This window comes from Siniperca chuatsi, linkage group LG11 (genome assembly GCF_020085105.1).
Source record: "Siniperca chuatsi isolate FFG_IHB_CAS linkage group LG11, ASM2008510v1, whole genome shotgun sequence".
Classification (NCBI taxonomy): Eukaryota; Metazoa; Chordata; class Actinopteri; order Centrarchiformes; family Sinipercidae; genus Siniperca; species Siniperca chuatsi.
The window spans coordinates 15,066,720-15,094,543 of NC_058052.1; the positions used below are offsets into that span (position 1 = coordinate 15,066,720).

A 27,824-nucleotide genomic window follows, 5' to 3' on the forward strand; every position below is an offset into this window, starting at 1 on the left:
CTCCGTCTCTCTCTCATCCTTGTGTGCATCGCAGTGACTGAACTCATTCTCAACTATTTATTTGCTTTATTTCCTGAGATCAGCTATAAAGAACAAACACTATTAAGCCAGCCAATCAATACGGGAACATCAGCGCTCTTACCCCCCCCCACCCCGCAAAATAGATTTATATCTTCTGCCTGAGCAACATAAATCACATATTCATACATTAAATTAAAAATGTGATTGATAGCAACACAGAGTGTGTGTACAAAACCTCATGATGTAAAAAAAACAAATATTAGTTGGGGACTGCGGAGGGTGAAGAGAAAACAAACAAGTGTAATTCTTCAGTCTTGTGAGGACGTCCAAGTTCAGGAGATGAGTTGTTGCTTTAGGAAAAGGAAAACATCAGCATCTAAACTCAAATATAAACTCAGTGTTACAGAGTTTTCACAATAGAAACAATGACTGTAAGAATGTCTATAACACTAACTTGCGGCCCAAGATTCATTTATCTTGACTTTAAAGGAGCTGGTCAGCTTTCAGTCTCTATCCTCTGCATGTCATTCTGCAAGGCAAACTGCATGTGGAGAAACAGGTTCATCCACAAAGTGACACTTAATGGGATATATTCAGATTGCGTCATGCATTACAGGGCCCAGTGGTTATGGGAGCATTCCAGAGGAGAGAGGCAGAGAAATATGGCAGCATCTATCAGAGGCTCGGCCAGAGAGAAAAAGGTGCAGGAACAGAGAGGGAACGAGAGCTGGGGGTTGGGGGGCTGCCAAGGACATTTAAGAGAGCTGTCAGGGGAGGCTGATCTATGAAAGACCCTGTTGGCTACCTATATCCCAGCATGTGAGCGTGTGTGTGTGTGTGTGTGTGTGTGTGTGTGTGTGTGTTGGGGAAAGACATAAGTGCATTCACACCAATGCATGCTGTAACACATGTGCTCACACCCAGGAGGCTAAAGTACAGCAGAGTAGTCCCGGTGCACAGGTTCAAAGACCGGAGTTGGCGCTCATCCACACAGAAAATCAAATATGTTTTCTGAGCATGAGATGAAACAGAGGACAAAAAAACAGTCGGAGGATAAACAACAAGAGGTAAACTGTTCAACTGCAAAAAACTGTATGTTTTCTGGAGAAAAATGTTCATGTAATAAAAAGTTTAAGTTATAATTACCATGATCGTGTCATGCAGCAATTTCTATAGAGGACTGGAACTGCCAAAATCAAAAATAAATAAATGACTCAATAAATAAATTAATATGCGATTAATTTGCCCTGAAAGTGAAAAAAAGAAGACAGAACTAAATAAGTTTGGGGAAATAAATAGGGGGAAAATGCAATGAGAAAATAATACATACATAACTACATAAATAAATACATACAACATGAATAAATAAATAAACAAAAAATTAATAAATACAATGGAACATTAAATGGGAAAGTAAATAAATATGGGAATTAATACAAATGTAAATAATACAGAAGCAAATTAAAACAGAAATATCAATTAGTCTCACATTTTAGAAATTATTTAATGCCTACATTTTTGGTGCATTTAATGCCATTTAATTTATTTATTGAGTCATTTATTTATTTTTGATTTTGGCAGTTCTGGTCCTCCACAGTAGGTATATGTGTGTGTGTGTGCACATGTGTGTGTGCACATGTGTACATGAAGGGATATAGGTAGGGATATGTATGTATATATATGAGCATATATCCACCATATGTAGGCCTATTGCATGCATTTTCATGTTTGTCATGTGAGACACAAACATGTGCAGACTTTGATAACATTCCTCCCTGGTACAATAAAGACTAAGACTAGTCACAGGAAGTTCTACTCAGACTGTGAAAACTGTTGTACAATGTCTGTAGCTCTGGATGAACTTTGCCAAGTCTGAGAAAAGTCAAACATTTTGGAGACTACACATTTTTAACAGAAAGCCTGCATTACAAACTGGCATGTGGAATTTGAAAGATATGGGTGTTAACCAGGCAGGGAACATCTATCAGCATATGGTATCAGTTTGCATTATGGGAAGTGTAGGAATAATGATTTCATTATGTGCTATTTGAGAGTATAGAAGTATATATTTTGTGGGGTATTAAAGCTTCATGCATAATATTAAATTGATGAGAATACATTCTGGATCTAGCAGCTTCACTAAACATTGCTCCAGGAAGCCAAATCTTCCTCAGCTATATCTGAGATATCCCAGCAGCAGCAGCGAGAATCTGTAGGTAGCCAGCAGGCAGGCAACCCTGCCAGAGGGGACGCGGCTTTGGGACCATTACTAAAGCTTAATGATATGAGAAGTGTTCTCCTATCCAGCGCAGAGGGGATTCATCATGATGCTGTAGCACTATACATCTTTCAACAGCCCTTAAAGAGGAAAGGGGACATTTCTTCATGCTGTAGTAAAAGCCCCTCCCTTCCCCAATCTTCCCTTGAGCTTTCTACATTCCTCATCTTCACTTAAAGAAGCTCTATTTTAAGATCATTGCGTCTGGCGGGGGGGGTGACCTTGGCAACGAATGAGGGTGAAGTAAGGTCGTGAGAAGCGCTGGATGGGTGTGTGTAGTCTGATGGAGACAGTTGCAAACCACAACATCTTGTCTGGGATTTGTCCCAGTGTGCCCCAGGGGAAGGAATACAATTCACTCTCCGTCTCAAAGTCACACTATACACTGTCACTGGCTTCAGCTGAGTGCTGATAGATGTCTCTTTGTCCCCTCATAAATAAAAATACTCTGGTCTCGGCTGTGAGAGACTGTAGATCAGGGAGTAAATAGCTGAAGGTATCATGCGCCGCACTATGTCAAACCTGGAGGATTTTCTCTTTCTCTAACCCCTCACATTTTGTGACCGTGTCATGAGAACTCTGCTACCTGTAAATCAAATGGGGCAGATATACAGCAACAAAAGAGCAATCAAAATAAGTAAGAGCAATGTTGACTTTGGGTCTTTAACTTAATTTTATAGCCTGCAGCCAATATGCAGTAATCACAGCATGGAAAAGCTTAACGTTTCTGTCCTGGTATTTGCATTGTTTGAGTCACAGCCACCTGCCTGCGGATTTACACCAGTAGATCACAGACAATAACAGTAAAGACAGAAGTGCACTGGTTTATGACTTCAGCACTTTCAGTTTGAAGTCTTCCAGCACCAGTGAGTTTAAATTATGGTGGGAGACGTCCTTGGGATGTGAACATCTCATTTCACCAGGCTGTGCGCAACCACACACACACACACACACACACACACACACACACACACACACACACACACAACTCATTTCATTGGGGGTCTCTGGGAGGCTGGACTCAGTGGAGCATGACATAAGAATTATACATCTGGCAGCAGTAAACCTGCAAACTCTTTCTTTCTCTCTCACACACACTTGTGACTGTTATGAGACAGAACACTAACTTTTTGCTCATATTATTTATTATTTTTGAGGACCATTGCTATTGATGCTTGTAACTCTGCTCTATGCAAATGTGATGCTGTTGTTTTGTTCCTTTTATTCCTCAAAGAGAGCTGAAACAGCCCTCTGGTTCTTCTTAATAAAGTCAAAGAGGCAATTTAATTTACTTTAATTTGTAAGTGTGCATTTAATTACTTAATTACTTCCTTTTCTTCAGTCAGGTTATTGATACATCAAACTCAAAATCTTAAGTCATTTTGATCTAGCCTATATAAATAAGAATATTCACATATAAAATTGAAAATATGTCATTTTGTGGATGAAAATTGTTATTGAAAATGTTGTTCTGTTTAATGCTTTTGTTTACAAACTGCAGTGTTTGTAGGGTGGGGCCAGAGTTCAACAACAGATATGAGTGACCACCCGACTATTATTGATGCTTTTAACAACACAGGTTTCCAACCCCCTAAAACCAAGTCCAGACCACACAGCTGCATATGCATCAAGATTTTACCCCACGAAACCTTAATGAGTTTTGACCAGAAGTTGTAGTGAGAAGCCCATAGAAATCATTTACTTCTAAAATTGTAGAAATAAATGATTTCTTACACCTCTGACATGTATTGCTCAGATATTTTTTATTGAAGCCACCTATTATTCCTCATTCTTGTTAAAAAGAAGATATTTGGCAAATAAACTAATTATACTACTTAATCAAACTACAGTAGTCAGTCCACATGTACATTACAATACTTTAATAAAAAAATATATAAAGACAAAACAGAATGTATGGTCGCACGTGGATGGGGCAGGAGCATCCCTGCTGAACCGAGGAGGCTCAGCATCCCCATCCCAGCTGCGCCCGACTGCCACGTCATAACGAACACCTGGGGACACGCCCACCCAAAGGTTCCAAGCCCTGTTATTGGTTATGTGTTTAAATATCTCGCAAGCTGTCCGGTGATAGGCTCAAATATCACACAAGTGATTTCATAAAGCAAATCTTTTGGAAGTTGTGTTAAGGGGATAAGTGGGAAAAACCCTTGAGATAACTGCGACATCCACGGCACAATTAGCTGCCTGTCTCTCCGTCTCTCTTTCAATCTCCTGGCTGTCAATCGCTGGAGGATTTGTTGGAGTTGCCGAGCGTCTCTGCATCTGTGAGTACCTGAGTTTGCTTGCTGCTGCTGAAGCTGCTGCCTTCCTCCGGGTTCAGGATGACTGTAGCGCTCCGCAGGGATCTGCTGCAGAAAGAGGCGATAGAAAGTTGATCTCCGTCCCGATTTGAACGCAACTTTCTGCTCAGAGCAAATCACAAGATTAAGACGCTTGCTTATCAGTTATCAGTTTTCAGTCAGTTTTCAGCTCGTAATGCAGTTTTATCATCACCTACAGTAACTGCCACGGATTAAGTGCTGCTTCACACAAAGTGGATTCCCTTCAAAAAACTGCCGATGAGCAGAAAGAAAAGACGACCGCAGGTTTCTTTTATTGCAGCAATTATCCATGTTTCAAATGTTTTTTTTTTTGTCATAGTTGCACATTGCTCTGGTAATTTTTTCCCAGTTTTTCCAGTTTCTTATGTTTAATTAAGTTGCTTTTTCCTTTTGTAATTTGTATAGGTTGCCTATTCATTTAGAGTCTGCATTTGATCTAATTTCATGTTTGAAAAATATAGAAGAGTATAGATAGATAGATGCTATTATTATACATTATCATACATAAAAAAATCAGTATCATGCAGCATATGGGTAATAAATTTGTACTTTCTACAAAAACTATCAAAACTGTTATCATCATGAAGTTTTGTTTCAAACTACTGATCTAATCAGCGTTTTGTTGTGAAGCAGGTGAGGCGTTATAGTGAGTCGTTGCACTGTGTCTTTGCTGGAATGAGGTTCTCATTGTCGGATATTCACTGTGGTAACTGATGGTTGAACTGGAGCTTAACATTAATGGCAATTGTTGATTGCTCAGAGTGACTGTTAAGTGTAATTCACTGGGAATAGTACAGCACTTTGTGTGTGTGTGTGTGTGTGTGTGTGTGTGTGTGTGTGTGTGTGTGTGTGTGTTCTGCAGTGAGGGTGTCCTTCACAGAAAGAGCCTCTGGAAGCGTGTGTTTGAAACTGAAGATGTTGCTGGCTCTTTGTCGCAGCGTTATCAGGATCAGAGCTGGGCTTGAATGCTCCAGAAAGCACAAGCTGATGTTGCACGCTGTGGTAATGGCCTCTTAATGCCAACATAAATAACCAAATAGAAAACATTTCTCTGCTTCAAACAACACATTTTTTTAGGGCTATTTCATGGTCTCAGACTGTTTTACTACAAATTACTTTACTTGATGCTTCCTGTTCTTATAGTGGGACGGCTTGTTGACGATCCTGCAGATGTTACATCCGAAAACCCAAATAAGCGCATCAATTGTCAAATCCTTGCTCGTAGAAAAGTTATATTGCAACTTTACTTGGCGACTCAGGTGTCTTGGTTTTTACTGCAGTGAATGTGGGGGAAAACGACTGTATGTCCTTGACTGCATAATGTAGCACCCCACCATTTTATCAGGCCGGTCCACAATGTTTCAAGCACTCATCTGTCCTTTCTCTACATCCCTCTTCTATCTAGTTATTACTTTGCATGGCTGAATTATGGGGAATACTTCTGACTGGTGCTGAACTGAAATATGCCCGCTGTCCTGGTGCAGGACCATGGGAATAATGCCCTGTCTTATATTTTATCCTCGTTTGTACGGGCATGAAAGTTCAGGTGCCCACCTGTGAGTTTGTATCATCTAAAATTAGCTGTTTTGTCCTCTAATTGTCTATTTTAAAATGACCCTCAAAGTGCATCTTCACATAAAAAAATATTCCAAAAGAGTTTACCCTTTACCAACACCTTATCCTCCTCTTTTTAATTTATAGCTCACTGCCCCTATCTGACATTGAGTATATGAGCAAGTTTGGAAAGCTACCTTCTGTAGTCTGGAACTTCTCAGCTCATTTGTCATTACATCCTGCTCTAATGGGGAGAAACTGCCTCATCTTGAGCACCCAGTGTTGTTAATTAACCCTTCTTGCTAACAGCCGCAGTCTACATAGCTACCATCCAGCGTTATCACTGCGCTGCCCGCCAGGAGAGCTAGCATTAACCCTGGCCATATTTCTGCAGGTGTCAGCGGAGGTGCTTTCTCTCCCTGCTGCTGTTCTTTTGAGAGTATTACTCAAACAGCAATGCGGTTTTATCTTAAATTGAATTGTTGAGGGGGATGTTAAAGAGCCATACATCACCTGGACACTCTGAGCAGAAAGGGAGAATCTGCAGCAGTATGGAAGCAGAGATGGGAACGGCTCAATAGCATTACAGGTGGAATGAGTACTACGACGAAGGCTGCGTTCATAAATCCACAGGCAGAGCAAATCAAGTTGTCAGCTTGTAAACGCCATTTAGTGTGTGTGTGTGTGTGTGTGTGTGTGTGTGTGTGTGTGTGTGTGTGTGTGTAAAGTTTTGCGGCGCTGTTGATGATGAGCATTTTATTTTAGCCTTAAGGAGGTGACCTTCCTCTTTCCTTTCTCTCCTGAGTCATGTTTCTCTTCTCTCTTTTCAGTTTGAGCATCAGAAACCCCACCTCTACCTGCCTGCACTCCACAAGTCGATTGGATCAATTCCTCTCTGCTCACCTTTTATCTACTGACCACTAAAAGCACACTTATACATCACATGGTCCTTTTATCCAAAAAAGCTTTCCCAATTTAGAGTTGGTCACTGCACACTGAGGTCTGTTATATCAGGGCATACTGGTTTGCTCTGTGCTAACTTGACCTCTGGCTAATGCTCTGCTCCATGTATGGATTTTCTGTCCTGTGCTTCCTCAGCCTGTCTGCCTGTGATGGGTTGTTCAGATCTAACCCTGCAGAACGCCACTGATTGTGGTGGTATATCTTCATCTTTATGTCCGAGTATAGCAGGAAGCTCTGCCAACGATCTGCTGTTTGCCTTGCGATGGATTTGGAGAATTTGCAACAAGGGCATGTGTTGCAGTTTGCAAGTGTATGACTTACAGTCTTTATTTGATTCTCATTTGCCTCGACTGCTGGGACAAATGTGTGCTATAGTCCAGTCGAAGAATGTTGTGTGGGAATTTGTTGGATGGGATTTGTGATCTTCTCACAAGTGTTTTTCTAAGGATGTACTGTAGCATTGTTCTACTTTTTAGTTCGGACTATGTACGTATGAAATCTCATACTACATATGAAATCTTTGGAAACTTCATTTGAGAAAGTAACAGTGGCAGAGGTTTTTGAAGCTGCAAAAAGACGAACAGCATGATGGTAGCCTTCCTTAAATTCAGCTGTTGCAAACTGTATGTTTTTCCCTTTAGGTGAGGATGTTGTTCTGGCTGGTTTTGTTCCTGCCTGCCCTCTCCTCGGCTCAGCGATCAGAGCCCATGTTCTCAGCTATAACCAAGACCGTCCTTCCTCCTGACTACGACAACAACCCCACCCAGCTCAACTACGGCGTGGCCGTCACTGATGTGGACGGGGACGGAGACCTGGAGATATTTGTAGCTGGGTGAGAAAGGGGGAGGCAGGTTGTGTAAAACTGCCTTTTGTTACTCAAAGTTTATTCAAGCTTTGTGAATCCTAAATCTCTAATGTCCCCTTGCTCTTTTCACAGTGTTACAAGTACTCCAATATCATTAGGCACAATTAGAGCAATTAATTAACTGTTGAGTGATATCTAACTCTAATCGGAGGCTGAAATAAAAGTATGCTGTAATTTTCCGAGCTAAAGGTTGAAGACAAAGGCAAAAGACGAGAGGTGGTAAGGGTGCCCTGAGGCTCACTTAGCGGATAAAAATGGATGTGATTGGATAGAGCGCCATTGATGGGAACAGTTTGGCAAGCCTGCCTCCATCCAGTGAAGCAGCAATGAATTTCCAGATGCTTAACAGAATATAGATCGACCAAAATGTCCCTGCTTAATAAATGTCATTTAGCCAAGACATCCTATTTAGCAGGTATCACAAAACCTAAATGTAATTGTGTTTACCTTCAGTACTTAAGTATAGCATGGTAAAAATGTTTTGCTTTTTTTGTATTCGTATTACACCATTATTATACAATAGATGAAGGTGGGACAAGTCACAGCAAGTTACTGTGGTCCCACTTTTGTTTGCTTATTCACTCATAATCAGTCTGTATGGCCATGCTAACAGTCAGAACAGAGAAGAGTGTTTAAAGTATTGATAGACCAAATTTTTGTCCTCCTTGTGGCCTCTTTTCTGTGTCACTCTTGTGTCATTAACAGACTATATCAAAAATATCTCCTAGGGCAGAGTTTCAAAAACTTTTGTAATGTATATCCAAACATGTACAACATTTAAGAGGTTTTTGGAACCTTTAAATTGGCGCCCTGAAGAAAATTAGATAGCAGATTCCAGTTCCAGGTTATCGTGATGCCAATTATGAAAACCGATAATTTTTAAATAAAAAATGCAGACTGGTGATTTTACAGGTCGAAAATATATTTTCTCAGCCAACTTCTTACTGTAAATGATGTGGTCCTCCATGAACACAAAGGTTTCTGCCAAAGTTCGAACTGTTTAGTTTACTTCAATTGAGAGATTTTCCGTATTTTTGTTTTTGTCTGTGCTCCTCTCACTGGTTTCTGGCTCACTCAAAAAGGTGACGCCATGTAATTCTGAGCACCAATCAGGATTTAGCAACATTTGACTCAAAATCTGAATATATCTGTATATGTTGCCAGACATCACTTGATGCAATTTATCAGACTTTTACAAAAGGCTTTATACAACTTTTTTCACGTTAACAGACTTTGATGTGTAAAATCAGTGGCGTTCCCCTCTCAGGGGCTTTAAAAATCCAGTTTTACAAAACTCTGCATAACAGAATCTTGAGTACCATGGTGTACCAAAAAGTGGCACTCCATGATTTAGTCTTCAAAATTCCTGCTGATATGTACTTGTAATATAATGAAGATGTAACATTTTGCCATTCGGTCCTGTCAACAGCTACAATGGCCCAAACCTGGTGCTAAAGTACGACAAGCAGAGGAAAAGGCTTGTCAACATCGCAGTTGACAACCGTAGCTCCCCGTTCTACGCCCTGAGAGATCGTCAAGGCAACGCCATCGGAGTGACAGCGTGTGACATCGATGGAGACGGTCAGGAGGAGATTTATGTCCTTAACACCAACAACGCCTTCTCTGGTACGGTACATTCTTTTACACACACACACACACATACACTTTTATAGAAATACATTGACAAATGCATATGTGCACACACTCACACAGGGGTTGTACCTCTTTTCTTGTACAGAGACAAAGCAGATGAATCAGTATGCAGATATTAAGCTTATCTCATCTGAGTCTTCATCAGATAACAGATAAGCTTTGTGCAGCTATTAATCAATCTGAGAGCTATAGAGCGCACACAGTGCCAAAACTGCAACACCTTACCTCTATCATTTTTATAAAAATGATAGAGGTCACTTGCAGCCAAAGCAACCTACTCTTCTGTTACCAATCACCCACGGGTTTTGTATTGCATAATACCTCTTTATTCTCCGTCTTTTCCTCTCCTGAACTCTGCGTCTCTCCGCATCAAGGTCGGGCAACATATTCTGACAAGCTGTTTAAGTTCCGTAATGGACGCTTTGAAGATCTGCTGAACGATGACATTAACGAACACAGAGATGTAGCCAACCGTATGGCTGGGCGCTCAGTGGCCTGTGTGGACAGAAAGGTACAACACACGCATACACACTCACACCCAAAGAGTAGAGTATATGCAAATCCACACCATGCCACACACAAACTCCCCAGAGTGTCTTCTGCGTACATGCATGGGTGCTTCTGTTTGTTTACCAGTGATAACTCATGCCCTGCCTACGCCGCCCTTCTCAGCATGTGCTATGACAGTTCATTTGGGGGAATTGTGTGCCATTATCTCTCTTCTGTCCATCGCACCAGTGTAATTACAGAAGCAAGGGCTCGTTTGTTTTATAGAACATCGTACGAGGAGAGGAGTGATGACTGCACACTACTGCTTTCTGCCCGTAGCATTTTCTCTCTCTCTCAGTCCCTTTCCCATTGTTTTCTTCCCTCTTTCCACCTCCTTTACTCCCTTTTTTCTCTCTCTGACTGACATGCTCACACTCTTTCTTTGTCTCTTATTTCACACACACACACACACACACACACACACACACACACACACACACACACACACAGACGCATGCAGTTCTCACTTCCAATCAGGGGATGGGATAAAGAAAGCAATAGTGGGAAGAGGACAGTAGGGATTACAATAGATTTTTTTAACCACAGTCCCATCTCACTGAGCACTGATAGGTTGTGCAGCTGCCAAACCGATTGGAAAGATATCTGCTTTTAATGGCATAATGCTTTTAGAGGAAGCCAAACCTCTGATGTGTGTTCTTCCATGCTAGTTCCAGAAGACTGACAGAGAGAGAGAATGCATTTTCCTATTGCAAGTTTTATTAGAGCAGATTTGGAACAGCAGCAGAGGGTTACATAGGCCAAAACCAAAGCATGTTGTGTAGTCGGCTGGGTAGCTAATGTGTTTGGTCTTGTTTACTCATAAATGAAGTGTTATCATTCAGGAAAAAAGAGGGATAATTAGTCATCCAACTGTTTTATCCCTCCCAGTCTCCTTGAAAGTGGCGTCCCATCATTAGTCTTATACAAACTGATGAAGGTGACATATTGAGGGGTCTCGCATTGAAATGATGAGTCAGTTCACTTTGCACTGGCAGGCAGGATGGAGCTTCTGAAAATAAGTGGATTAAAGGCCAGAATAATTTAAATATGTTTGATTAAAAAGCACAATATACATTTCCTTTGAAAACAAAAAAAAAATGAAAATGTTACATTAGAGGTGGTAGCTTATTCAGGCTTCTCAGTGATAGCTGTAAAGACTGATATAAAGGCCATGCAGTCACATATCCCTGCACCAACATGCACTTTGCAGGCATGCATGTCTGTTCACAATGCCAATCTCAATGACAGAAATTAGCCTTGGGTAAAGATTTATTGAAAAATCGTTGACTTTTAAGTTTGTTAAGTAACTGCCAGTGGCCTTCAGGTCTTACATTGTAGTTCATTCTCATTTTGTCAAGTTCAGTGTGTGTGTGTGTGTGTGTGTGTGTAAGTGCAACCCACTCCTCCCACCTCAGCAGGCCATAATGTGACGCTTCATGACATTTACATCAACTAGACTCATTTGCTTTTCTTGTCTTGTGAAAATATACTAAAGTTAACACAAATGGTAAAATGGCCTGTATATATGTGTGCTTTTGCATATGTGCATGTGTTTGTATTGATTGAAATATGTTAGGCCTGGTGGGAAAGCTCATTGGAATCGAGTGTGTAGTCTATTAGTGTGGTTCCGTCTGTGAGTTTGTGTCTGCAGGGACTCTGACTGATAATGGAGTGTGAAATTAATCTCCAAAGGGAGGCAGAGGAAGGAGTAGGGAGAGAGGCTGAGGAAAAGAGGGTAAAGGGTAGGAAACAGGGTAAAGGAAGATAAAGGGAAAAGAACAGGGAGAATATATATTATATTATGCATAATATTCACAAAGACAGCAAAAGAATAAAAAAAGATGGTTCAAGGATAAGTCTGGCTTTTCAAATAACCTATTCAATCCTGTTTTAGTTAGCTGAAAACTACTGGGCCCAGCTTTCTATGAAATTATTTGGCTTTTTATTTAAAGCAGCTATAATCAATTGTTTTAGAATAACAATGTATCAAATGACAATGTGAGGTTGCTCATCGTAATGAACCTAGAGAAAATTATCACCTGAATCTGCAGCTCCCCTCAGCTTTACAGAGCTTTAGAGTGAGTTTCAGCTCATTGTTTAGCTGTCTGACCTTCAACTTTACTGTTTCTCATAGTGTCGTTTTCTGCCACAGCAGGCATCTGTCTTCAGTGAAAAAACTCTAAAAACCCACAGTACACTACCTGCTCAGCACCAAACAACAGACAGACACAGTTAGCGATTAGCTGGTGAACATAGTGGAGCATTTAGCAGCTAAAGAGCCAGATATTTCCCTCAGGAGTTGGTGGAGACCAAAAACAGAGCTAAAATAGAGTGACTTACATTCGCCAGGTGGACAGAAACACGACTCCAAATAAATGCTAATGTTTCTCCATAACTGCCGGATGTGTAAATAAGCAACAAGTTTGCCATATTAACTTAAAAAGCGATAATATGTCAGTGTTGTGTTCACATCTTGTTTCTGCTGCCACCAAGTGGCCAAAAAAATCAGTTATTGCAGGTTTAAATGAAACCTACCCTACCCTTCCCTGAACACATTGTTGGATTCGGTCTTTGGTGACAATAAGACAAATATAAAATATAACAAGCCATATCCTTTAAAGGGTCCCCTAAATTACAAAAAAATAAATAGGTTTTTTGACACTGATCTCTGAGATTTCTGCCTCCACTCATTTACCTCCATTGTACTTGGGTGGCAGCAGAAATCTAAGAGACAAATCTCAAAAACCTGTGCAAGTGATTAGACAGTTTTTTGTAAAATAGATGAACTGACCCTTTAAGGGTTCTGCTGAATCATCAAATGATTTATCAATTCAGATCTAGCTACATATGCCGCTTCTAGTTCCTTATTTTGCTAAGTATATTAAATATATAAGTACAGTATATTAATAAATATATTAATGAACATAAACCATATTTGTTTTTTTCTCAGGGTACAGGACGTTATGCTATCTACATAGCTAACTATGCCAGTGGCAACGTGGGTGCTCATGCTCTCATAGAAATGGACGAGGCAGCGAGTGACCTTTCACAGGGGGTCATCGCCCTCTCCAACGTGGCAGAGCAGGCTGGAGTCAACAAGTTCACTGGTAGGTGTGAAGAAATGACTCTGTGTGACGTAGACCCTCGCTTTAAGATCATCCAGCACTACTGGACCTTCAGTCTGATTTATACAGACATCTGCAGAGGTCCATAGAGTCTGAAATATAGGACTTCTGTACGGAGAGGGTGCTAGATGGGAGGTGAGTAAGGTAGAGTTGGAGAGGTGCCAGGCGAGAAAAAAAGAAAAAGCGAGAGAAAGAAAGAAAACGTGATGAGTGTAAGCATGAGAGAAGAAAGAGAGGACTGGAGAAAGAGAGAGGAAGAGAAGTGTTAGTGGGCTCTTTTGGCCCTGTCAGCTGTTTACTCTAGTCAAAGTCACAGGAAAGCAAAGGGGAAGGACGACACACACATACATCAGATCAGCGGTGGCATCTATCACAGCCTGGTGTGGTTCCCCCAGACTTCTCAAGGCGGGAATACAAGAATGTGAACGCCACTACAGCACAGTGTATTTTATGTGCAACCAGCTCAGTCAGAGTCGGTCTGATTTTAATGTTGACATTAAACAGGAAGTTGCTGGTGTTATTTCACAGATTGGTCATATAATCACTCCTGACCCTTCTACTGATTGGTTTGTAAGATGATGTAAGTGTGCAAAATAGGAAGCAACAAGGCTACATTGTCAAAGTGGCCAGTAAAATCAGTGGTGAGAAGCAGCCTTCCTTGTCAGACATTTGTAGTTGACAAATCACCAAAAAGCAAAATCCATCTTCGCAATTTCACATCATCCTCTCTCTAAGGAAGATACAGGCTCCTGAAAATTAGGTGTAACAGGTTCAAGTTTTTATCTATTCCATGTGCAACAAACACATTTATTTCAAATATATCCCATAAACTGCCTCTCAGTTCCCACCAAAGCCTAGCACTTTATCTCATTCGCTGCAGTTTATATCTTTTGACCATTTGTTGTATTTTTATTGTGTGCATTGTGTTAACCATTTTAATGCCTCCTATCGTCTTACATTTTGAATGTGTCTTTATTATTTTTTAAGCTGCCTTGCTGCAAAAGTTGCCATTCAAATGTTTTTGAAACTGAATGGATGACCTTGAAATTGATTTTGTACTTCAAAAATAGCACTAAAATTCATCACCACACTTCAGCTCACTTTGCTAGCTTGGATCAACACTTCACTTAACCCTGTGATGGATACCTGCTTTGGTATAGAAGAGGAGAACAATAAATGCCAAAATGAAGGATTTCACCATGATCTGTTTCTTTGATAATAGAAACCATCATGAGTAAAAAACACTGCCTCTATGACACTTTATTGTAACCGTTGAAAAGTCCTTGACGCTGATGTCCAAGTAAGTTTTGGAAATGGGAGACGACTTTGTCATCCATGGATCTTTTTGCATGCAGGATGTCATCTAAGCCACTGGGGGGGCCGAGTGGGCTGGCCCAGAATCACTGTGAATGATGTACGGTAGATGGCTTTGTCATCAAACTGCCGTTAATCAGAGCAGAGGGACAGTCAGTGAAGTTGTATATCTAATGGTCACATATCTCTGGAGAGACATTAGTGGTTTATGGCCATAGGGGGCGAGTGATATTTGTCTGGGCTGATGGAGCGGGCCAGTAAATCAGGAGTAAGTCCTGACTCACGGCACTGACTCTGCATACTGGAAGGGCAATCAAAGCCCTTTCAACTCCATAATTAGACGTCGCTGGTCTCAGATGAGACACTTCACTTTATAGAATGCCACTGGAAAATCCTGGGGTGATATTGAGAGGATATTGAACACAAAGATCTTTTCATAAGGAGAAAATTACAGTTAGTTTTTAGTTAATGCAAAAGATTCTCAGCATGTCGCATCTTTGCATTTTCGTATTTGTTTGTGCTTGTGTCTAGGTGTTTTTGTGTGTGTGTAGCACATCAGAGGCAGTGTCTGTGTCAGCAGAAAGACCTGCCCTGCTTAGAGGAAATGGCCTGGAAAGACAGTAATGATCACTCGCTGTTCACTTTTGTCATAGAGCTGATCTCTTTCCCTCCCTCTCTTTTGTTTCACCTATTCTGCTTAATTTTTTCTTTCTAAAATTGTCTGTTAACCCTATTTTTAACTGCCTAATTTTCTCTTAACACTGAGCCTCGTCTCTCTGTCTCCTTTGTGCAGGAGGGCGGGGTGTCGTGGTGGGGCCCATTGTCAGTCAAACCCTGTCTGATGTGTTTTGCGACAATGAGTACGGAGCCAACTTCCTGTTCAGGAACAATGGAGATGGAACTTTTACTGATGTGGCGCAGCAGGCTGGTGAGAGGAACATGTACAGTTTAACAGATCATAGCCTTGTAGATCAGTTGATTCTCAAAATATCATGTGGATCTAGTGCAAAAACAATACACAAGCTAGGCTTTATTGTATAATAGAGTGTATTACCACCTGTAGGTGTGGAGGACCCCATGCAGCATGGCAGAGGGGTTGCTCTGGCAGACTTCAACCGTGACGGCAAGACGGACATCGTCTATGGGAACTGGAATGGACCTCATCGCCTGTACATGCAGCTGAATAACCGCAAACAGAAGTTCAAGGTGAGTCCAAATGTGTTTCCTGGGTATTTAACAACTCTTTATGCACACAAATGCCAATAGTTACACAAAAACTTCTTGTATCAGTATCGGCTTAAAGGTCTCTGTATGCTTCAAACGAACACAGTGATTTGACGCTTTAAAAGTGTATTTACCTGTTCTAAATGTTCACACTCAAAGGTAAGGTAAAAAGGCTGCTGTCATAGAGAAACAAGACAAAATTAATGGGGATATGGGTACACACTTTCGGTTGTACAGACGAAAAAGTGATGGAAGTAGTTGTCGTAGTATGAAGTATCAAAAAGGGGAGCTTTTTAAGTTCAAACTCTAATAACTTTTAGACCTCCGCATGCCTGGCCAATCGCTTCGGAAAGTGGGTGTGATTGTCTGCTTGTTGGTTGTGGAAAGCTACAAAAATCGCCATTAGACAATCTGACTTTGTACTTAGTTTGAAGCATGCTTAGGCCTTTGGTTAGGACCATTTCTTTGGTAGAAAGTAGTTCCAATAAAAACTGTTCACAGGTCTATGAATAATCCAGAGTAACCAGCACATCTACAGTCTTTGTGTCAAATGATTCCCCCATCAGAAAATCAGGCACAGCCAATGATGTAGGAGAGTTTTAGAGCAAGGTTGTGGTTCTTTTTTCTTCTCTCTCCAGAATCAATGACTAATGAACAAGCAGGTCAAAGACAGCAAATCTCACCCATTGACTCCATGATTCACATAGTTATCTATGCTAACGTATGGCTAGTGAATTAGCACTAGTCAGTGCAGGCCCACTTTGAGAATGAGTGGGATTTAAAGATGGGGAGTGATTTACTGAATCAACGACTATAGACAACTCCTTTGAGACAGCCAGCAAAGTGCATGTGGTTGTGTAGTACAGTAAAGAGCAGCAGAGACAGAGATGGGCTCTGCTGCGTGTAAATCTGTGGAGGCTTCATGCTCGGTGATCTATCTGTTAGCACCTGCGGCTGCATCTTTTACCAAAAGAGATAAACGTCACAGGAGACATCTTTATAAGGGTCAAGAAAGGGGTTGTTGTGTGATGCTTTGCCCATACACAATTTCAGCGTGACACACACACACACACATACACACAAAAGACAAATTGAATTAGCTAGTCGATGTTTTTTTTATCCAAGATTGTTAAATCACAAGCCCACAACAGATTTAAGACCCCTTTCCTCCTTACAAGCTGACACTCCTACCTGCCCTGTTGACCTTTGGCATGCATAATGAAACTGTTGTATCACTCCAGTAAACCGCTAATTAAATTGGGCTGAAACAGCAGCTTGTCTGGGTGGTGGAAAGTGCCGATTAGGCCTGTTTGTGCTTTAATTAAAATCCATTGCCCAGTTTTTCCTTGCAATAGGTTTAACACGCACACAAACACACACGCATACTGTATCTAATATGCATTTTAAAAGATAGAAAAGGTCCCAGCTAGAAGTTTTACTTTCTTAGCTACTGTATACCGAAATCAGAGCATGAATAAATTTATAATAAATATGATGAATATAAGACAACAATTTCAATATAATTATAGCCTATTATTTACACCATTATTCCAACTAATCAATTTTCTGTCATTAAACAGTATAGCAAAGTACTATATAAGGACATATTTATAATATTATTTTAAATATTTAACTATTTTTTGGAAAAATCCTATAAATCTATAAACATTGTGAATCCTTCTATTTTAATATACTTAATATAAAATCATAGACCATTTTTTTCTCAAACTTTCTCCCTTCTTTTCCTGTAAATCTCATGTTTCTGTGCTGCATATTCATTTTGGTTAGAGTCCCTTTCTTTTTCCTTATGGCGCATCTATTCATCCACCTAGTAATATAGTAAATGTACAACTGTCCCTCCCTCCCTCATGGCCTCAGCTGGCCATCCCCTCTCCTTCACCTGAGAAGCAGAAGGTCACTGTAAGCTCCCACCCCACCGGCTTTATGAGCCTTATAATTAAAACCGGGAGTAAATACTGAAGGGAGTGAAGGGCTGCTCTATAACTCTTTCCCGACTTATCACCGTGTCACTGAAGCGGCAAGATATCCGTTACTTTCTCGTGCAAAAACTCCTCTGCTGAGATGACTTTTTTTGGGCAGGAGAGCTGCAGTCTACTTTTCTGATGCCAGAGGATGTAGAAGGGCCTTTGTTCTTATCTTTAGGCTTTAGATGAAACTCTTAGCCGGGGTGACTTACAGTGAGTGAGTAAGCAGATGACAGATCAGTGTCTAACTCAAGGACTGGATTATTGATGGACATGTTGTCTGTTGTGGAGATTGAACTTGTGATCTTCAGGTTATAGAACAGTCTCTCCAGCCACTGGCTTAGCTCGCACCACCCATCCACATGTTGGACTGAACACATATAGGATGCAAGCTGTAATAACAAATTCCGAAATTCCTTAAAATTCCTTTATGTTGTTGACAACATCATTTGCTGATACAAGACTCTGTGGTGTTCTTCCACTGCACTTCTCAGAGTTCACTTGGCAATCAAACTGCATCTTTTTCTGTAGATTTTCTGCAACAATGTAGTGCCCTTGAGCAAGACACTTAACCCCTGACTACTCTGTGGAGTTGACCAACAGATCAGACAAAAAAATTGTCTCATCTATCCCATTAAAGACAAAGAAAGAATAGCATTTTATATAATTTTAGAATATGCTGTCATCAACATATAGAGTAACAAAACTGACATTTACTGTATGTTTATAAGTGTTGGATTATTACTAAATAACCCTAAATAAACTTAGCTCTTATCCACAAAAGACAACATAACAATGTTCCTATGCACAAATACGATGAGCATGGCATTAAAAAAACATGTTGTGTATTAATACACCTGCAGTACAGGTCACATCTGTGAGCAGATTTGGTTATAATGGATTCCCTGTGCTCTGTGATCGCTGCTGCTGAATTTTCAAATTTGCTTTCAACTTCTAAAAAGACATTTCAAGCATTTCCCTTCCACAGAAAAAATAAATGTCCTGCATGTGTTTGGCCTCTGTACATGTATGCATGTGTGTATGTGTTTGTTTCACTGATGTGCCGTGTGTTTGCTTTTTTCTCAGGACATAGCATCCCAGAAGTTTTCCATGCCGTCCCCGGTTCGCACCGTTATCGCTGCAGACTTTGACAATGACAACGAGCTGGAGGTCTTCTTCAATAACATCGCCTACAGGGGTCCCTCTGCCAACAGGCTCTTTAGGTATACACACACACACACGTACACGCGCACACAAGTACACACATGTTGTACAAGTATGATAGTAAGTTTTAATAGCACTTTGGTGATGAGCTTAATGGACTACTATTGTGTCTTGGTTTAATATTCTAAAACTGGGCTTGGAAGCTGAGAGGAATTTAAAATTCCCAGCCAAGGATACTTATCTAGTCTGGCATCCCGCCTCCTCCTCCACACATGAATGAATATTTCATTAAGACAGTTTTAGGTCTCTTTTTGGATCACAGTTTGGCTTCCTCTCTAGATAATATTAATGAACTCAGCTCTCAATATGCAATACATGATACATATCAATAGTTAGGACTTAATAGTAGAATGAACTCATCCTGTCTGAATAGAAATCTGATCTGGCATATTTTTCTGAACAGGATGCAGAAGTCATGATGAATGTTGCCATGAGCTGGTGGGTCAATTCATACTGAATATCAATAATCAGTGTAAGCCCCAGAGATTTCCTGGATCAGAATATTCCTGCACGCCAGGTCATTGGAGGAGAATTTGTCTTTCTGGACATGATGATGGTCTGACAGGGGTCACTGCACCACAGCCTATGGCTCTGCCATTGTCTAGTATGAAGATGAATCAGCTAATTTAACTCTGCTGTCTGGCACTGAAAAAAGACAAGCTCAAACTATTGTACCCAAGCTAATTAATTCAATACAACTAATCAATATTTAGCTGAGCTGAGGGGTTTAACAGCCAGGATCAGCACATTAGTGCACTGTAAAATGAAATTATAACTTAATGAAACTTGGATATGAAAATGCTTTGTCACTTTAGGTACATGGTACTGTAGCTGGTGATGTGCATGATTTCTTCCAAACAATGTCTTTCTGCAGACATTCAAATCAAGTCAATTTATACCTTTAAAAACAACAAGTTTTTACCAAAGTGCTTTACAGAAAGATAACAATTACAATCTGATAAAACCACAAAAATTAGAAAGAAAATTCAGTAAGTAAATAATAAATAAATTAAGAGCAATATTTATTTAATTTTAGAAGGCATATTGTAGTATGTGCAACAAATACTAATAATCATATAAGAAAATAAATGTATTTCTGATGTGAAGAGGAAAGAATGTCTGGCACTTGTGGCTTATCATCTGTCAACCATTGTTATAGAAGTCATAACTGCAAATAGGAAATAGGTTAATAAGAAAAAATTGTGTCCAGGGTCAACTTTAAAATTGTATCTATTTATTTTCCCTTTTGTATGTGTGTGTGTTTGTACTTTGTTTTGTTTTAGTTTTGGGTGTGCATGCTGTGTGAGTTATCTATGTTGTATATAGCATGTACAATAAAAAAAAACCTCATAGCTACTGTTTACGCATATTCTGAATGCTATATTAGATGACATTTAAGTCTTTTATACAGTAGTGGACGAAGTATTGAGATCCTTTACTAAAGTAGAAGTAACAACACCACATTGCAAAAATACTCCATTACAAGCTTATAAGTACAAGCCTCTATTTAAAATTCTATGCAAATTAAAGTATGAGTATGATAAGTATTGTCAGCACAATGTATTTAAAGATTAGTATCAAAAGTAAACGTTGAATGGCATGTGTGTTATAGAGTATTATCACTGATGCATTAACATGTAAGCAACATTTAAATGCTGTAGCTGGCCGAGTGGAGCTAATTTGACCTACTTTATGTACTATTGGGTACTTTATAACAATTTAACATATTTTATAAGATGATCATATGTTTTGTATGTACAATCTTAATCTGTAGAGTTACTAGTAACTATAGTTGCCAAATAAATGTAGTCGCGTAAAAAGTACAATATTTCTCTCTGAAATGTAGTGAAGTATAAAGTCGCTTAAAATGGAAATACTCAAGACTGTACTTAAATACAGTACTTGAGTAAATGTATTTAGTTACTTTCCAACACTGCTTATATATTTATAGTGGCCATGGTATTTTTACAATGATTTTATGGGTAATTGCTGTGATGTTGATTTGATAGGGTGAGCAGGAGAGAGCATGGAGACCCCCAGATAGAAGAGTTGAATGTTGGGGAGGCATCAGAGCCTGAAGGACGAGGAACCGGTGAGTGCCTTACAACTCAGCATGAAAGATGATAAGTGTCTGCTATTCCAACATCTTACCATTAGGTGGCACCAGAGCTCCACCATGTGTTTGGGTATTTCCTCATGTAGTTCCTCATGTGCTTTATAAAGGAAAAAAGACTTGTTCCACATAATTAGTTCTATGACTGTTGAAACATGGTGTTCATGTTTCCCTGCATGAGGATAATAAATGTTATGTAGGCTGTTGCCTGAAGTGTTTAGTTGCATCATTAATGTGATGGATCTCCAGGAGCTGTAGCCACAGACTTTGATGGTGATGGGCGTCTGGAACTGCTGGTGTCTCATGGTGAAAGTGCAGCACAGCCGCTCTCTATCTACAAAGTTAACCAGGTGTGTGTTTGGGAGACATAAAAGCCTCAAAATCAGTTTCAAACACTCAGTAGGTAATGTAATAACACACAAACCTTCGCTTTTCTCATTCTGTTTGTGTCTCAGGGCACCACCAACTCCTGGCTACGAGTGATTCCCCGGACCAAGTTCGGTGCTTTCGCCAGAGGAGCTAAAGTGGTGGTGTACACTAAAAAGAGCGGCCCACACACACGGATCATCGATGGGGGCTCAGGGTACCTGTGTGAGATGGAGCCCGTCGCCCACTTTGGCCTCGGTAAGTTTTTATTTAAACAGTTACACAAAGCTGTCGCAGGGATTGAAACTGTAACCTCTTAGCTATCTGGAAGTGTTCTCTGCTAGGGCTGCAACTAACGATTATAAAATTAGGAAATATTTTTCAGTTGATAGTTTTAGCAACATTCAACATTCTCAGAGCACAATATGACGTCTTCAAATTGTTTGTTTAAACTCACAGCCTAAAACCCAATGATAATAACTTTACAATAATGTAACACTGGAAAAAGCAGCAAATGTTTGGCATTTTTGCTTGATAACAGATTTCCAGTTGTTGATTTAGTCTCTGGTGATTGATTAATCAATTTATTGACTAACCATTACAGCACTACTCTTTGCACAGCTTGGTAAAGGATGGACAGACAAAGAGAAATGGACAGAATGAGCATTACAGAGAGTAATGAAAGCTCCATGTGGAAAGCATTGTTTTAATACCTCCAGCCTGATTAGAAACCCATGGGAGCCTAAGCTGTCTGTGGGAGGGAGCTGGGTGGACAAAGTGGGGAGAGATGGGGGACAGGTGCTGCAGCTGGAAGCAGCTCCCTGTCTCCTTCTGCCCCCATAGGACTGTCAGCTGGTGGTCACCGAGGCGTGGTAGCTCACCCACCGCTGCTCCCTGGCTGTTCTGTATCAGGACCGTCCAAGCATATATCAACTCTGGAAGCCCTTAATTTTATTGCCTGATTACCCACAACACACTCTAAGAGCAAACTTTCCACACTACCATGGCCTCAGAAGAGACCCCCACACTTGCAAAAAGTGTCACTACTGGTAGACATGTGAGAGACACTCTTCACTACTGAATGAGAGGGTGTCATGCAGGTGAAGAACAGGTGAAATATTCTTTGGCTCTCAGGCAGCACACCTGCTGAGTAGATCACTGTCTGGCAAGGTAACTCAAGATCTGTTTACATTAGAAATGCCACTTTAATTAAGGGCTGCAGAGGACCTCTGGAGAGGGGCTTTCTCTATGCCTAATTAAAATAGTTAACAGAGAGAGAAGAGGAGAGTGCCACTCTGTCTCTCACTGTATTTGTGTCAGTGAAAAAAGGAGAGAAAGCTTCATGAGACAACTCGTGATAACCTGCAGTATGTAATGAACCGTATGAGCCCTCAAGAATCATTAAAGGACATATGAATGTTCTTCTGTTGTGTCTGTGCTGTGTGTCTGACCAGGTAAGGATGTGGCCACCAATGTTGAGGTGTACTGGCCAGATGGTCGTTCAGCAGCCCGACCCCTGGAGCCTTCAGATGTCAACTCAGTTCTGGAGATCCACTATCCAAGAGATGAGGAGGAAGTCACTCTTACTGTGGAAATAGAGGTACAGCAGTGCTTCATAGTAGTCCTAAATTCTCATCATCTAAAACGTTGTTAGGCTTTGGAGAATGGGCTTAGCCACTATGTGCAGAACTTTTGTAGCATTGCACTGGGATGAAGGGGCTCAAGGAAAACATAGACTGAAGCTAGTTTACGAACTGGGCAAAGCAGGCAACTACTCAGGGGCCCCAAACACTCCAGGCTTACTGTGTGTTACCTGGTCTTGTTTTAAGACCTTAATTATTTAAGTGTTGTGCTTATATATTGCATATCCCACAATTCACATGAGTTTATTCCATTTACAACACAGCAAACTTGAGGTAAGGTACTATTCCAGCATAGAAAGACTACACATGCACAGAAAGTGGGAAGAACGGGCAGTTAATGGGGGCTCAGCAGCTAATTTTTTTCTACCAGGCTAATCTGGCCATGCACAGACCTCACAAATTTTCACTGGGATTGTCAAATTTTTCTGCAAACAAAAAAAACCTATGCCATCACATCAACTTAAAGATGCAACAGATGGGAAACAAATTGAAGGGAAAGTGTCTTAGTCAGGTGTTGGGTGTCTACATGCCTCCAGAACAGCTTCAGTGTTCATTGGCATAGATTATCCAAGCCTCACAGAGTCTACTGGAGGGATGAACAGCATTCCTCCAAATAATATTCCCTTATTTGGTGTTTTGATGATGGTGGTGGAGAGCACTGTCTAACACGTCGCTCCAAAATCTCCTACAGGTGTTCAGTTGTGTTGAGATCTAGTGACTGCGAAGGCCACAGCATATGATTCACATAATTTCCATACTCATCAAACCATTCAGTGGCCCCCCCTCCCATGCCCTTTGGATGAGGCGGGATGAAGAGAGCACACCCATCAAGACAGAAATGTGTAGATAGAAATGCCCCCTATCTGAATGAAGGCATTTGCGATAGTTATGTTCACTCGTTTAATCAAGTTTTTCCTTTTTTTTGTCAACTGTCTGTGTGATCACTTTAAAAAAAAAAACGCATTCATTCATTCAAAAACATTCGCGTCTCTAATTAGACTGACTGTGTCTTACAGTGCGGTCATGGGTTTGCTCTGAATGAGAATGGCCGTTGCACAGGTAAGTTGCAAAGATTGTCTATTACCCACTCTATGCTTTTGTCCCTGTTTAAAATCAAGACAAAAAGTGTCTTTCCTTCCCTCACCTCCCCCTCCCTCAGATGAAGATGAGTGTACCCAGTTTCCCTATGTGTGCCCTTCTGACCGCCCTGTCTGCACCAACACCTATGGCAGCTATAAGTGTCGTGCCAAGAGGAGATGCAACCAGGGCTTTGAGCCCAACGATGATGGGTCAGCCTGTGTGGGTGAGTGGTCCTGGCAGAGTCAGGGTAGACTTAGCTGGATTACCAAGATCAGGAGAACAAAGGAAGCACTGCCAGAGAACGAGATGCCTTAAGCTGCCTTAATTACTCTGGTTTCGAGTAAAGGCTTAGAGGTGCTAACATTCCTGGCCGTGTCCCCTCTCTGCATCCCGCTGTCTTGCATGACTAACTCCCCCATGTGAATGAGCTGTCTTTCAGCCATAACGACACAGATGTTGGCTAACTTTTCCCTGCCCTCTGTTTCGCCTCTTTCTCTGCAGCCCAGGTGGCTTACTTTGGGGGTACACGGTCTTCTGGGGAACGCAAGTGGTCAGGCCTTTCTTTCTGGCTGCTCTCCGTCTCCATGCTACCACTCGTCTCTACCCATCTCCAGACTGGACTACTGTAGCTGTCACTGTCTTCTCCCCTTCTTGACTCTCTCCACTGCTAAATGGGGATGTACAGAAACTCTCGGAGCAAACTTTTCACTGAAACATCTACTCCTCCTACTCCTCCATGGATCTCTGCTATCCTTTTCCATCAGTTATTTACAGTACTGCCCCCTCGTCACCGCTGCTATGTGTCACCTCTTGGCTCCTGGCCCCCTCTGGACTATAAAGAAACACACAGGGAGCATGCTCGCTGGGAGCTACGGGGTTCAGAACTGACTGTGTCACACACCCGCAGAGCCCTCACGTCATCACCTGGCACTTACCTTAGTGGGACCTGAACTGAGGCCAAGTCAATAAGTGGAGCTGCAGCATATAAACCACTGCACATACAGCAGACAGATCTACTGGCTCCACAGACCACATTCATTAGAGACATGCTGAGGCCCCATCTGTATCTCCACAATGCCACTATGTTAATCCTTACAATGTCACTCTCATTCTTATTATGGGCTTACTGGGATGCTGAGGAACACCAGGTCTCCTTTAGGTTCTCTGTGTGTGTGTGTGTGTGTGTGCATGTGAGTGTACTACGTCCAAAGAGGCAGTCGGGTAGAGGACCATATGCCAGACCATCTGTCTCCGATGGTAGGTTACATTTTGTTACCTATGAATAATACAGCAACACAGTGGAGAATATAAGTACACGTGTATGTGTGTGTGTGTGTGTGTGTGTGTGTGTGTGTGTGAGAGCACTAGAATAGACAGGAGCAAGTTAATTTTACTTACAGTAGACGGAAGGTGTACTTGAACCCGTCATAATTTACTTTCATATTTTTTTATAATTTGCCACTTTATGTAGAACTCTGAGTTGTACATTTTAAATGAGCATCAGCTTACCATATTTACTGCTAATATGAATCCCTAATTTAGTATGTATCGCTTATTTTCCCATTTAAATAAAATAATGGGCAGGTGACAGGAACAAGAAGACAAAAGGAAGAAGATGTGGATTTTCATGGACCATGATAAATTAATGTTCTTGAAAAACACCTAAAACAAAATTCATTAGTCCATTTAATGAAGCGCTGGTGATGTTTCTTCATGTTAAGCTTACGATGACAGCATCAACATAGTGCTGTAAAATCTACCAAAATTTCCTTACAATTTAAAACTTACAAATAAAATGTTTTAAGCACAGTTGCTGGAAAGTGTACTTGAATCCATAATAATTTATTTAACAATTTTTAAATCATTTACCACATAATATAAACTTTTAAAGGATAAGGCTGGTGATGTCCCATATTTTTGATATTGTCAACAAATCGCTTGAAAAAAACAAAATCAATGATGCGTCTCTTAATACTTTCTAACTTCCCTACCCTGTCTGTGGCATTCTGACTCAAGCCCATTGGTCCCTACTGAACACATTACAAATATATAGTTAATTACCAATTAATTAATGATTTCCTAAAACAGCTGGGCACTGTAGTTTTTAGCAAATGCTACTCAAACAAGAGTAAATTGTGTTTTTGTTGGCAGCTATTTTCAGCCACAGCTTTAGTGCAGTATTTACAGCAGCAGGATGGTGTACTGTACATGGGATTGATTCAAAATAAACTACAGTTCCCATGTTCATTGTAATGAAGGAACATGTCACTCAGTGTGGCTCACTGATGTATTTTTAATTAATGTTTGAACAACAATGTAGGTCTGTGGCACAGAGGAATAAACTCTATCAGGCTTTGGATACGCAGGCAATAACAAATAGAAAGTCAGTAGGATCAGTTCATTGTTGATTTTGGTCTTTTTAAGGGATCTGTTGACAGTAAGAAAAATCTAAAATATATATAATATAAAATATCACAAGACTTAGTTGTGAATATTACATGAACATCAACTCACTATATGTAAAGTTAATAATAACTTGACCTCCCTTCCTTTTGAAATGAAATAAAGATCAAGGAACACAGACAAAGACAAAAGGACGAAGGTGTGGATATCTGGGGGGCTGTGATTTTCTGAAGCAAACTAAAACAAACCTCTCTTCCCCCATTACTGTAATGTTTCTGAGGTGATTCTTTTCTTCTTGTTTTTTTGGTTTCACATAGCATTTATGGTGAAGCTCTCGATATAGTGCAGTAAAATACATAAAGCACATGGAACCCTTTGTTTTTTATTTAACACTCGTTGCCACGTTTCTTGAAACATTTTAGGAAATTAATGAATATTTTGGCAGAAAGGATGAGCAAAAAGTGAAAACATTGATGCTGACTGACAGATTTTTGCTTCCACATCAGTTCTCATCCCGGCACTCCCAGTGTAGAAACTATAATTACAACTCCCATCTTATCCAGTGTCATAATCACTGTCATAGCAGGGGATAGATTCATCATCAAGCGTTGGCCTGTACAGTCCTCCAGAGTAGTGACTGTGTGTGTGTGTGTGTGTGTGTGTGTTTGTGTGTCTGATTCATGGATTTCTCCCTATTCACTCGCTGAGGCAAGTGTTATATATTTTGGACATTTTTAGCCAAAAACCTCACACATTCCATTTAAGATACAGCACCGAACTCGGGCCCTTGACATCAGCCCCTGAGCCTGCTAATGAGTTGGACCCAAACCACAGATGCCACCTGTAAATATCAAACATTTCAGCTGAGATTTGGAGACTGAACTTGTCTCGGAGACATTTTTAATGAAAACTAAGAGGCATCGGAGCATGAAAAACTAATAAACAAACGATGATGGATGTGTTAAAGCAATTAAAATTACTCACCACGGATCTCTGTTGGATCTGCGTTGATGATGTTGTCATGCTCTCTGTGTAAGCCAAAGAATCTGTGGAGAGTGAGAGTTACTGAGGGTTCAGCAAGATCGTGTCCACAAATATTTGAATATGTTTGCTGAAGAAATT

The 27,824-nt window shown here is 40.6% G+C and overlaps 1 protein-coding gene across 1 annotated transcript; it reads left to right on the top strand.

Moving 5' to 3' along the window:
- The first annotated feature begins 4,413 nt into the window (after window positions 1-4,413).
- On the top strand, window positions 4,414-26,430 carry crtac1b (cartilage acidic protein 1b). Its single transcript, XM_044215344.1, has 16 exons — window positions 4,414-4,584; window positions 7,026-7,468; window positions 7,800-7,990; window positions 9,453-9,649; window positions 10,051-10,187; window positions 13,176-13,332; window positions 15,458-15,592; window positions 15,728-15,870; window positions 18,960-19,096; window positions 21,107-21,189; window positions 21,460-21,560; window positions 21,666-21,834; window positions 23,031-23,176; window positions 24,236-24,278; window positions 24,379-24,522; window positions 24,801-26,430. The coding sequence occupies exons 2-16, from the start codon at window positions 7,370-7,372 to the stop codon at window positions 24,926-24,928; spliced, it is 2,010 nt and encodes a 669-aa protein (XP_044071279.1). The 5' UTR covers window positions 4,414-4,584; window positions 7,026-7,369; the 3' UTR covers window positions 24,929-26,430.
- The last annotated feature ends 1,394 nt before the right edge of the window (window positions 26,431-27,824 follow it).